The following is a 12,694-nucleotide window of genomic DNA, read 5'->3' as shown; positions in this document are numbered from 1 at the left end:
CATTATCCAAACTTCTACAACCTTCAACATCTAGTTGCTCCAGATTTGACATATTTGAGAAGTGTGGGATTTCATTCAGCTGCTGAGATTTTGATAAATTCAAGATCTTCAACTCTTTAAGATACTGCAACAAAAGAAATTAATTATTTTATTTTAGCAAATAAATTCTCATGAACTTCAAAATTAATCTAAGGGAAGACATAATATAACTAAGTTTAATACTACCTTTTTCCCTTGCCAAAGGTGTTCTATATTGCTATGCTGCAAGTTGAGTTCAATGAGGTTCTCTCCATCAAAATTTGAAGGCAAGGATTTCAAAGAGTATCCTTCCAATGAAGATATCTTAAATAATATGAAGGAAATTGAAAGTCTTCAGGAAGGAGGAGCTTTTGACACCGTTTTCCCATATAATCAAGAAAACCCCAACTCCAGTAAATTTTTAATAATCTAAGTCTCTCCATCCTTTTGAAAGCTTCAGTAGTAAATGAGATCTCTCTTGATGTACGCATGTCTAGAAATATCGCTTCAACTGCTTTCGTTCCCTAAAAATTAAAAGTACATGAAGATAAATAAAGCATGAAACATATAAAACCTTTGAAAAACTTTAAAGATATATAATTCTTAAACAAAAATAATGACACTATATATAAAGTAAGTTAATGCATTTGATCCATACCATTTTTTGTCTCAATACAAGGGAAATATCCTTGGGGTCCCACAATCTGCTCCGTTCCCCAGGCTCTTTAGGATGTTCATGTCGAACAATTTCTCTACCCATTTCTTCTACCAAATCATGCATCCTTATGGTATTACCAAAAAGAGTTATGAGGCACTTGTCACTAAGAACTCTTATTACAATCCTTCCATGCTCTACTAGTCTTGTTACATCATTTTCATTCCATCCCTTGAAGAAGCACGCAATGTCAAGGAATGTTTCTTGCTCTTTCTTGTCCAATCCATCAAAGCTTATCTTAAGTACATTTTGGACTTCAATGTTGGGATTTTCCTTTAGTTTTTGTAACGCACTTTCCCAATCAGACCACTTTTATTAAAAAGAAAAGAACCCAAAACTTCAAGAGCTAATGGTAGGCCTTTCACATAATTTACTACACGATTTGAGAGGTCTACATAGTCACTTTTAGGAATGTTTTGTTTAAAAGCATGTTGACAGAAAAGTTGAATAGACTCCTTGTAATTTAGTGCCTCAACTTCATATGATGCATCGACTTCATGCACATTTAAACACTGTTGATCTCTAGAGGTTATGATGATTCTACTTCCAGGACCAAACCAACTATGTTCTCCAGCTAAGAATTTTAATTGCTTCAAATTGTCTACATCATCAAGAATAAGAAGAACCTTTTTAGAGTGAAACCTGTTTCTTATCACATTAATCCCTTCATGAACACTACTTATTTTTTTATTTTTTCCCTTCACGACACCATTAAGAAGTTCTTTATGTAATTGAAGTAGACTTGAGAAGTCCTTGGATCTTTCTCTAACATTTTCAAGAAAAATTCTACTCTCAAATTGATGTGAGATATTATTATATACAGCTTTGGCAATTGTGGTCTTACCAATTCCACCAAGCCCATAAATCCCAATCATGCGAACCTCATTTGACTCAAGTTTTATCAATGATTTCAATTCTTCCAAATGAAAATTCATTCCAACTATGTTCTTGCTAACATGTAGTAAGAGCTTGGAGTTCAATTCTTTGAGGATGACATCAATAATTTTCTTGATAAGTCTTGTCTCATATCTGTCAATTACAAAGTATATATGCTAAGTTAAAATAAGTTGTAAAAAATAAAAAAATGTGAAGTAAATTAGCAATACTTAGATTCTCCACTATGATTGAACTAGTGGCTAATCAAATGTGAACCCCTACCCCCCACCAAAAAAAAAAAGGAAAAAAAATCACCCAATTTACTAATTTAAGTACTTTTTCAGTTAGTGAAGTATAATGCTAATTGAAAAAAAAAAAAAAGGCCAAAAGGGGAAACAAAACTTTCCCTACTTGAGGAGAAGGAAGGGGTGTAATTTTCTTTCTATACTATTTTCTATGTTATTCAAATATAAGGAAATCATTTTTTTTTTCCTCTTAGCCATAGTAAAAAGTTAGGCTTCTCGGGTTTTTATGAAAATTTGTTAATAATTTCATTCATTATGACAGATTTGTTTTTTTAAAAAAAAGGAAAAAAAATTAGTATGATATCTAACAAATGGGTAGCTAGAAAACCAATATATTAATTCCATGCTAATACAATAGGAATATGAAAGTATTATGCTTATCGGAAGAAGGAGATCAACAGGAGAAACTAATTGTGACTTTCGTTTGGAGCAATAGATAATTTTTAAGATCATAAAATAAAATTAAGATCACAAAGAAGAGGGGGAAAAAAGCATTATCAATGTGAGGAAATGCTGAGTTGAATAGAATTTTCAATTAATTCATGGGCTTAACATGCATGGAATAACACTTCAAATTTTTTGTGGAAGTTGTTACGATGGTTCTAATGATTTTTGTTTTTCAACTATTTGTCTCCATTTATATAAGAGAAGAAAGAGAGTAGCAATTCAAAAGTAAATATTCCTTGGAGAAAAAATGGAATAAGGTATAATGAGATGAAATATTTGAAAAAATTATGATTAATTTTTCACCTTTTTAGTTGGAAAAGATTAAAATATATTTCATTTTATAGAAAAAGATTAATTACTATTATTTTTTATAAAGACTAAAATAACTTTATTTGAATTTTTCATAATTTTCAAAGAAATAATTAATGTAATATAATGTATGTCATTTCAATTTCAAAAATTATAAAAAAGAAAAAATAATCTAATATTTTCTCATTTCATTTGTAATAAAAAAAAGATATAATAATATTATTTTAAATTTATATATATATTTTTAAATTATTTATATGTTCTTTATAAAGTTAATAAAGTTATAAAAGACTGAAATTTTTTTTTTCATCGGTAATTTTTTTTTTTTTTTTTATTATTAAAGTTGGTTTGGGCATATTAATACTTTAATATTTTTTCAATTCTACTTTATTTTTGTATTTTATTATTAACAAAATAAAATTTTTAGCATAACTATTTTTTAATTCACTTTTATTCTTATTCAACTATTTTATTATTATAATAAGTGTCAATCTAATATTAAATACTTAATCCTTAAGTGATCTATTCCCAATAAAAATTAAATCCTATTAGCTTTCAAAGAAAATTAAAAAAGAAAAACAATTCATCCATGTCATCACCAAAAACAACGTTATCAAAATTATCAAAATAAAAAACAACATTATCATCAAATAAAGTTAAGATTCATTGGAAACCAAATAAAAAATAGCAGTTTTAATATCTAATTATCAATTAAATTCAAAAAATAAAATATATTTTAATCTTTTTAGATTGAAAAAAAAAAAAAAGAAGCTATATTTACCTCGCCCCAATATTTTCTTTTTCTAATACTATATTTTGTTACAAGAAAGTATTATGATTTCTTGTATTTGATTTACTAAAAAAAATTCCAAAAAAACCTAACATAATTAAAATTAGTTAAAAACATATACAATTTCATATTATTTCATATTAATTTAAATAGAAAAAACAATTGAGATGAGTTTCTGGAAGCATATCAAATTTATTTGTTGTCTTGAAATCCATTTTTATTTTCTTCAATTTTTTATTTTTTATTTTTCCCTTGATTTTCCCTTACATTTTTAAAGAATCAAATAAATGTTTAAAAAAAAAAATTCAATGTAATTTTTTTGAAAAGTAGTTTGGATAAAAAAAAATTCAGAATTTCTTTTTTTTTTTTTTTGGGTAAAGTTGGATGTACTATATGTGAAAGTTATAATTCATAAGGTTTAATTAAATTTTATAACAACTTGGCCTAAGTTTTATAAGTGGATAAAGGTCAACCCAGATTGAAAGAGAAAATGTTGCAATGAAAAAGATGAGAGGAAATTATAGTTACTGATATTTTTGTAGATCATATCCAGCAAGATTGCCAACTTTTGCCAAGGCACTTCTCCACTTTTGAATCTTCTCCCTTTTCTCCTCATCTGCTTCCTTTTCGTGATCAACAAATGCCTTTTCATAACTCCCGCTTTGCTTCCGCACATGGGATGGATCCACATGATAGAAAATTGGCAGAATCAGTCGCCCCTCGGTTGCCCCACACTCACTGATCTTCACGAGTTCATCTAGACACCACCTAGAGGCAGCATAGTTTTCCGAAAAAATGATCACAAAAATCTTTGATTCTTCAATAGCTTTCAGCAGGTCAGATGCAATTACTCCTCCTCTCTCCAGTTCTTCATCATCTCTAAAGGTGCGAATTCCACTGGAAATCAAAGCCTCATAAAGATGATCTGTGAAACCATGGCGGGTGTCTTCTCCTCTGAAACTCAAGAAGACTTCATAAGTGAATTGATGGGTTGGTTTAGAAGAAGAAGAAGGAGAATAAGAGATGATCTGGGTGTTTGTGGAAGTCATGGTTGTTTTCTTCCCCTCTTTCTGTGTCACAAGTAGAAGAGATTTCGAAGCTTGATTTCTCTTCAGGCTAGGAGGCAGGGGTAGCTTAGCATTTAAGCTATTTCTTGAGAAAAGTTCAGGGAGGTGAATAGGGAAGAAGGAAGGAGGAAGGAAGGTGGGCTGAAATTTCAAGGAAGAAAGGGAGTATTGAGAGTCAACAGATATCATTAGATATTTCATAATATACGCATCAATTGCATAATTAATGAAAATTTTAATTATTTGGTTTTTCTCCCAAACTATTGGTACCAAAAAAAATACCATGGAGGAAAATATCTTTCAAAAATGATTTTCTTATATTTGTTTTAACATAAAAATTATCCAAAAAAATTAAATATAAGTAAAATTACTTAAAATTTTATAAAATTTTAAATTATTTAATTTTTATATAAAAAGGAAAAAAAAAAAGTGAAGTGAACTTTTTATATAAAAACAATTTATTAATTTTAAATCTACTTTCTATCTCCTTTAGATTTTTCTTTTCTTTTATTTTTCATCTCAATTTTTTTTCAATCATTTTTTCTTTCAAAATTTTCAAGAACCGAGCATACAATAAGAATCCATAGGAAAGGATAAAAATTTTAATTTCCACAAAAGTATTAATTTCCACAAAAGTATTAGTAGTTGGATTAAGGGAGTGAAACGAAAATTGATCAAAAATTAATTAAGAAAACAATAATCCACTTATTAAAATTGCTTTTATTAGAAAAATATATATGACATAACTTGTGATATTCAATAATAATATACAAAATTTAAAAATATATGTTATTGTAGACCCCAAAATTTGTCCCAATTTTATTTTTACATTAATTTTGAGTCCAATTTTAAATCCCGATTATATGTGTTATTTTAGGCCCACTCACCCTTTAATTTTTAGTTTTCATTATTTTGTAAATTATTTTATTTTATTTTTATTTTTTATTTTTACTTATTAATTTTACTTGTTATTATTATTATTATTATTATATTATATTATATTTTTATATTTTTATTTATTATTTTATTTTATTTTTTATTTTTCTCTCTCATCTCTCTTCCTTTTTCTCTTCCACCTACCTTCACCCACCCACTTCTTCTCTCTCCTCCCCAACTCTCACCACCGGCCACTTTTCATTTTTCCCTAAAAAATTTTTTCCCTCCTCCTTACCGAGACACGGTAGAAACCAACACACCCCCCCCCCGCACATGGAATTTTTTTCTTTTTTCTTTGGCGGCTACTCTTTGACGGAGGGAACGGACCATTTTTTTTTCTTTTCTTCCTCCATTCCTCTTTTTCTTCCCATAGCCAACCCCCAATTTTTTCTTTCCTTCCTCCTCCATTCTCCTTTTTTTTTTTTTTTTTTAGTTTTTCTCCTCCTGTTTTCCCAAGAGAGCCGACCCCCATTTTTATTTTTTATTTTTTTATTTTTCCTTTCTCTTCTTCCCCCAAAAACACCCAACAGTGAGCTCCCCCATTTCTCTTCCATTTTTATTTTTTATTTTATTATTTTTATTTCAGCTTATTTTATTTTATTTGTGATTCCCAAAAAAAACATCCACTACTACCGGCAAGATCACCAGCCGGGCACTGTCGGCCGACGACCTCCTCCCTTTTCTCTCTTTATCTTACTTCCCGTATCACTCATTTTCCATTATTATTATTATTATTATTGTTGTTGTTGTTGTTGTTGTTGTTGTTGTTGTTGTTATTTTATTTTATTTTAATAGTAATTGTTGTTTGTGAAGTTTGAATTATTGAATTAATATGAAATTTGAGGTTAATTTGTTGTTGGTAGATTAATACGTAATTTGATTTAATTTATTGTTATTGAATTAATTTGAAATTTGTTAATTTGGGTTTGTGGGGCATATTGTATTTGGTGATTGATTTGGGGATATTTGGATTATATCAATTGCATATTGTTTATTTGGACTTGGACCTACTATTAAGTTGTTATTTGTTTGAGCTTATTGGATTGAACTTGAAATATTATTTCTCTTGACCATGTATTTTTTTTATATGGGCTCGTTAACTGATATGAATTTTGGGGCCCATAATATGGGTGAGATTTGTTGGATTATTTGAATATTTGATATGGACTTGACCAATTTGAATTATTTAATTTGGACATGGGACAATTGTGCTGTATATTAAACTAGACTTAGATTATAAAATATTAAATTTAGGTCTAGTAGAATTTATTTTAATTTATCCAATTTTAGGTTTGGTTGATTGTGTTTGTATATTTTGTTATTAATTTAGATGTTCTAGGTTAAGACCTATAGTAATTTGAGCTCATTTTAATTGGTGAAATTTAAAGTTTGAATATCCATTGTGAATTTTATACATTTTTAGATATTTACATTTGTGTCATTTTTATTTTTGCATGGACCCATTCTGCAATCTTGTTGGCTGAGTACGAATTGATGACGCATGGAGCTTGTTGTAAGTTTATTTGGGTATATATTTTATTTCCCACTTTTATTTGGTTTTATTTTTATTAGTTCTTGTAAATATTCGTTTGTATATATTTATTGAGTGTGTACAGAATTGAACATCGAACAAACTAGAAATTTTGTTTAAATGAGAGGAAGATGTATTTTGATAAAACAATAATTTTAAAATATTATTTTTAATAAAAGAAAGTTTTTTTATCATTTATAAAAATTCATAAAAATGCATTTAGAAAAATCCAAAAGAATTGTTTTTAATAGAATTCGAAAAATTGTTTTTAATAACATTGTCCAAAAATTTCATTGTTTAACAAAAATTGTCCAAAAATTTTTTTGTAAATAAAATTGTTTGAAAAATTAATTTTTAATAAAATTATCTAGAAATATATTTTTTTTCAAATGAATTCTTTTTCCTTAATTAAAATGGGATTAAAAGTATTTTTCAGAAATAGAGAATTTAAATCTTTGTTTTCTTTTTAATTAAAATTTCTTTTGCAAATAAAGTTATGTCATTTTAAATAATTTATAAAAATCACTCTTTTAAATGAAAATGAATCTAAATACTTTTGTAAATAAAATTGTAAAAATTCATTATTTTCTAGTAAAAGCAAGTAAAAATAATTTTTGTGCCCAAAATGAAATTTTGTAATAAATTCTTTTGATACAATAAGTCTAAATAACTTTTTTTAAAAATTGAATATAACTGAAATTGAGAAAATAAATTGATTCTTTTTTATAAGTAAATAAATGGAAATCATTAATTCAAAATCGTTTTTAATAAAATCCTTTGAAATTTCTTTAAAACTTTTTTTAATATCTTTTATTTATTTAATTCAATCAATCATTTTGCATAATTCCCTTATTATTTATTTTGTGTATTTTTGTAATTAGATTTCATCATTGTTTTTGTGCATATTAATTTTCACCATGACTTGTATATTGATTATTTTTCTTGGTATCCATAATTAATTAATTAATTAATTACCATAATTTCCTCAATTCGTTTAGTAGAGGCCGTACGTATACGGGCTTAGAGGAGTGCTACAGCTCACCACTGTACCTTTCCAATGAGTAACCTGACCCCCGGACCCAGACTCGGTTTTTCACAGACCCGTTTTTTCTTTCAAGAGTCACACTTAAGGTTTTTCTTTTTTATTTTGTTTTTCCCTTTAAAAATAAAACAAAAATAAGTGGCGACTCCAAGTCTTTTTCTAAAAATCAAATTTTCACCAAGCAAAATAAAAAAAGCGAGTTTTCGCCATCGAGTGGGAACACATCAAGCAAAATGCGAGGTTCACAAAATGGCGACTCCACTAGGGATTTTTAGAGGGTCAAACTTGAACTTGAGTTGAGGGGAATGTGACGTTTGATTGGTCGATCAATGGATACCCCTCTCTATGTGTCTTGGTATGATTGTTTGTTGATTACACGTTAAGAGCTTTGATATGTTTGTTTGTAATATATGTTTGGCTATTATGTTCATTTGTGATGTTGACATGTTGATTACATCGATTGATTCTCTTGCCTACTTTAGCATAGTGACTCTTCTTGTTATATGATTATTTTGCTTTCTTAGACATCTATATTCTCATTTTTGTATATCTCATTCATCTTGGCATGATTGATTCTATTCGTTGTATATTATCTTGTTTATCTCGACATATTGTCTATTCTTGTTATATTCATATCTTACTTATCATATTTTTGCCTAGCTTGTGTGTAGATATGAGTGATATACTTATTCTTTGCATGACTGCTTGGTGCATGACTGCTCTTCCTCCGTGTGATGCATGTATTGTTTGTCTGTGTGGGATACACATCTATCCCCTTACCTCCAACTCCCTAGTCTCGGTCGAGCCTATCTTCCTTGATCTCGTATTTGATATGAGACTTTTTGCTTTGTTTGCTCTTCGATCGAGCTAGTGATTAGGAGTAGGGTCTAGCGACGGGTTATATCGATGTTTGGGAGCTTTCTGGAGGAGGCCGACACGTTGATGCTGATGGGAGTCCGATCTTTGAAGACCTATATAGCCCAAAGCTAGGTTTCATGGATATTTGTGTGATCAAAGTCTAGTTAATAAAATAGAGGGTGTAATCCATATTAAAAAGGTGGGGAGATAAGTGGCTTCCAGTGACTTTCCTAAACAATTTTAATCTGGGTAGGTAGATAGATAGGAAGAAAAGATGTTGAAATTTATGGGGGAAAATAGGAAAAAAAGTGTGATTCTTCTCTCTCCTAATCTTTTAGACATTCAACAATAGTGATGCTGAAATTGATGGGGGAAAATAGGAAAAAAAGTGTGATTCTTCTCTCTCCTAATCTTTTAGACATTCAACAATAGTGATGCTGAAATTTATGGGGGAAAATAGGAAAAAAAGTGTGATTCTTCTCTCTCCTAATCTTTTAGACATTCAACAATAGTGGGTTATACAGAGAGATGAAGTCGAAATGAAAGAAGCCTTGGGATGGTAGGTGTGTCAGCAACATGAAATTTCCATATATTTATGTATTTTAGAGGGTTCTTGTTTTGTTATTTTTTTTATTTATTCAAATATGTGTATGAAAGCATGCATTTTTCTTTTAGATTTTTAATTTTTAAATAAAATTTAAAAGAATAGCCCAAGTGGGGAGACTCACAATTCCAAACAAAGTGCATGTGCATAGGATCAAACCCAGTCCAGCCCACATCCTTTAACTTTAGATAAAAGGACAATTTAACATCTGAATCAAAACCCGTGCAGCGTGGGTTGCAAACTGCGTGAAACAAGGGCAACCACGCGTTTTGCAAACTGCATGAAACTAGGGCAGCGTTTGTCATGGAGCATGCCGATGCAAGGATAAACCTAAAATTCAAAAAATATGGACAAAAAAATCCGATTTTTTGACAATATTAAAGTAAGTTAATTTTTCATGAAGTATAATAAAATTAAATAATTTTGATAAGGTAAGACTACATTTATTTTAGGTTAAGATTAAATAGAAATAATTTATTAGAAACTATTTTTGAATAATATTAACTATTTTTTTTAATGTGCTTATCTTTGTTTTTGTATTTTTATTTTTGACACAAACTTACCTTTCTTCGTTTATTTATTTATTTAATTAGAATTAATTTGTTTGTATAACTTTTTTCATAATAGTTGTGTGGACCCCGCATTTTCGATCGCTCGAATGCGTTTCCCACTCGAATGGCGAGCTCGATTTTATATTTTGAAAATGATTTAATTCATTAAAAAAACTGACTTGGAGTCGCCACTTATTTTTGTTTTATTTTTAAAGGGTAAACAAATAAGAAAGAAAAACCCTAAGTGTGACTCCTTATTTGGAAAAGGTGATATACAAAAAACCGGATCGGGTTCGGGGGTCAGGTTACTTATCAGGAAGGTACGGTAAGGACCGTAGCACCCCTTTAAGCCCCTAAAATGGGTCTCTACTAATAAAATGAAGTTGACATGACAATCGATGAGGAAATCAATGAATACCCAGAACTATCATTCACATATGAGGATCAAAACATGCATAAAGAAATACCAGAATGGGAATAGATATGTACCTGGTCAGCAAGCGGCAACGCGCTATCATGGAATGGGGTTAGTGAACAAACACAGAATGATTATATACATATCATGGAATATAGCAAAACAATCATGCATGGTAAATAAATCAATCAAGCGATCAATCAGTCATGAATTCACATATGTAGGGCCCCCACCAAAGCCCATTTCATCTTGCTTGAACCAATTCCGATAACCCCATTGTTTAGAATTACGGAAATGGATTCCTTGCTTATTTCAAAACATTTTAAAAAACAGAGAAGGTATGAAAATTGCTTGTCGAAAATAAAAGTGGCAACAAAGCTCTATTGAAAACGATCATGGAATCAAAAGAAACTCTAAGGATGAAGTATGAGATAATCGGGACCATTTGAATATTAGGATTTAAAAGAAGTTACAAAATGGGATTCCGGGAGCGAGGTACCCGGGGAAGATGGCGGCGGAGGAATTCCGAACGCAATGGGCATCCGGAGGAAAATGGTGGTGGGGGAAGGTTCCAGAACGTGAGGGCGTCTGGGTGCAAATGGCGGCGGGGAAGGTTCTAGAACGTGAGGGTGTCCGGGTGCAAATGGCGGCGGGGGAAGGCTCCGGAACGTGAGGGTGTCCGGGTGCAAATGGCGACGGGGGAAGGCTCCGGAACGTGAGGGTGTCCGGGTGCAAATGGCGGTGGGGGAAGGTTCTGGCACGTGAGGGTGTCCGGGTGCAAATGGCGGCAGGGAAAGGCTCCGACACGTGAGGGTGTCCGGGTGCAAATGGCGGCGGGGGAAGGTTCTGGAACATGAGAGTGTCCGGGTGCAAATGGTAGCGGGGGAAGGTTCTGGTACGTGAGAGTGTCCAGGTGCAAATGGCGGTGGGGGAAGGTTCCGGAACGTGAGAGTGTTCGGGTGCAAATGGCGGCGGGGGAAGGTTCCGGAACGTGAGGGTGTCTGGGTGCAAATGGCGGTGGAGGAATTCCGACCGCGATGGGTGTCCGGGTGCAAATGGCGACGGGGGAATTCCGAACGCGATGGGCGTCCGAATGGAATGAACGTGGTTATGAGTAGCATGAAGGACAGGTATGGGCTGTATGGATATGGGGGCCTGGGTGAGTGGTTTTAATGGGTATGTAAAGGAGTGAGGGATGGCATGCGCCCGTGAGGCTTCATGTAAGCGAAGGGGTGGTAGGAGAAAGGAGAAGGGAACTCGTGGATCAAAAGAAGAGGACAGAAAGAACAAGAAAGGAGCGAAGAGTTGCTGAGGATTTTCTTTGGGAAAAGCTTCCATTACCAAGGGTGAGCGAAAGAGGGAAACTCATTGAAAGAGCTGAAACTTGATTTCTGTTTGCTGGAAGAACCAGGTAGGTACATAGTTTTCTCCTCGTCTCTCGTTATTCACTGTTTTTCCATAACATAATGTTGTTTTCCATAACAGACTGGTGGCCTTCAACATCCACCCAAAACAGCATTATGTTATGGAAAAACAGTGAATAACGAGAGACGAGGAGAAAACTATGTACCTACCTGGTTCTTCCAGCAAACAGAAATCAAGTTTCAGCTCTTTCAATGAGTTTCCCTCTTTCGCTCACCCTTGGCAATGGAAGTTTTTCCCAGAGAAAATCCTCAACAACTCTTCGCTCCTTTCTCGTTCTTTCTGTCCTCCTCTTTTGATCCACGAGTTCCCTCCTCCTTTCTCCTACCACCCCCTCGCTTACATGAAGCCTCACGGGTGCATGTCATCCCTCACTCCTTCACATACCCATTAAAACCACTCACCCAGGCCCCCATATCCATACAGCCCATACCTGTCCTTCATGCTACTCATAACCACGTTCATTCCATCCGGACGCCCATCGCGTTCGGAATTCCTCCGCTGCCATTTGCACCCAGACACTCTCACGTTCCGGAACCTTCCCCCGTCGCCATTTGCACCCGGACACCCTCATGTTCTGGAGCCTTCCCCCGCTGCCATTTGCACCCAGACACCCTCACGTGCCAGAACCTTCCCCCGCCGCCATTTGCACCCGGACACCCTCACATTCTGGAGCCTTCCCCCACCGCCATTTGCACCCGGACACCCTCACGTTCCTGCACCCGGACACCCTCACGTTTCGGAGCCTTCCCCCGCCGCCATTTTCACCCGGACACTCTCACGTTCCAGAACCTTTCCCCGCCGCCAT

The 12,694-nt window shown here is 32.8% G+C and overlaps 1 protein-coding gene across 2 annotated transcripts; it reads right to left on the bottom strand.

The window, feature by feature from the left end:
• Positions 1-334: 334 nt before the first annotated feature.
• On the bottom strand, positions 335-4,652 carry LOC117910319 (disease resistance protein RUN1-like). 2 transcript variants are annotated; one of them, XM_034824405.1, is made up of 2 exons: positions 3,989-4,652; positions 335-542 (listed from the first exon to the last, which is right to left on the bottom strand). In XM_034824405.1, exons 1-2 carry the CDS (start codon positions 4,507-4,509, stop codon positions 512-514), a joined length of 552 nt encoding a protein of 183 aa, XP_034680296.1. In that variant the 5' UTR covers positions 4,510-4,652; the 3' UTR covers positions 335-511. The 2 variants fall into 2 exon arrangements, with proteins under 2 accessions (XP_034680296.1, XP_034680297.1); XM_034824406.1 differs by lacking the exon at positions 335-542 and adding an exon at positions 1,651-1,776.
• Between the last annotated feature and the right edge of the window lie 8,042 nt (positions 4,653-12,694).

Source organism: Vitis riparia, unplaced genomic scaffold (assembly GCF_004353265.1).
Source record: "Vitis riparia cultivar Riparia Gloire de Montpellier isolate 1030 unplaced genomic scaffold, EGFV_Vit.rip_1.0 scaffold712_pilon_pilon, whole genome shotgun sequence".
Classification (NCBI taxonomy): Eukaryota; Viridiplantae; Streptophyta; class Magnoliopsida; order Vitales; family Vitaceae; genus Vitis; species Vitis riparia.
Note: the sequence above shows the minus strand (reverse complement) of the source record. Positions and strands in the feature narration are given on the sequence as shown.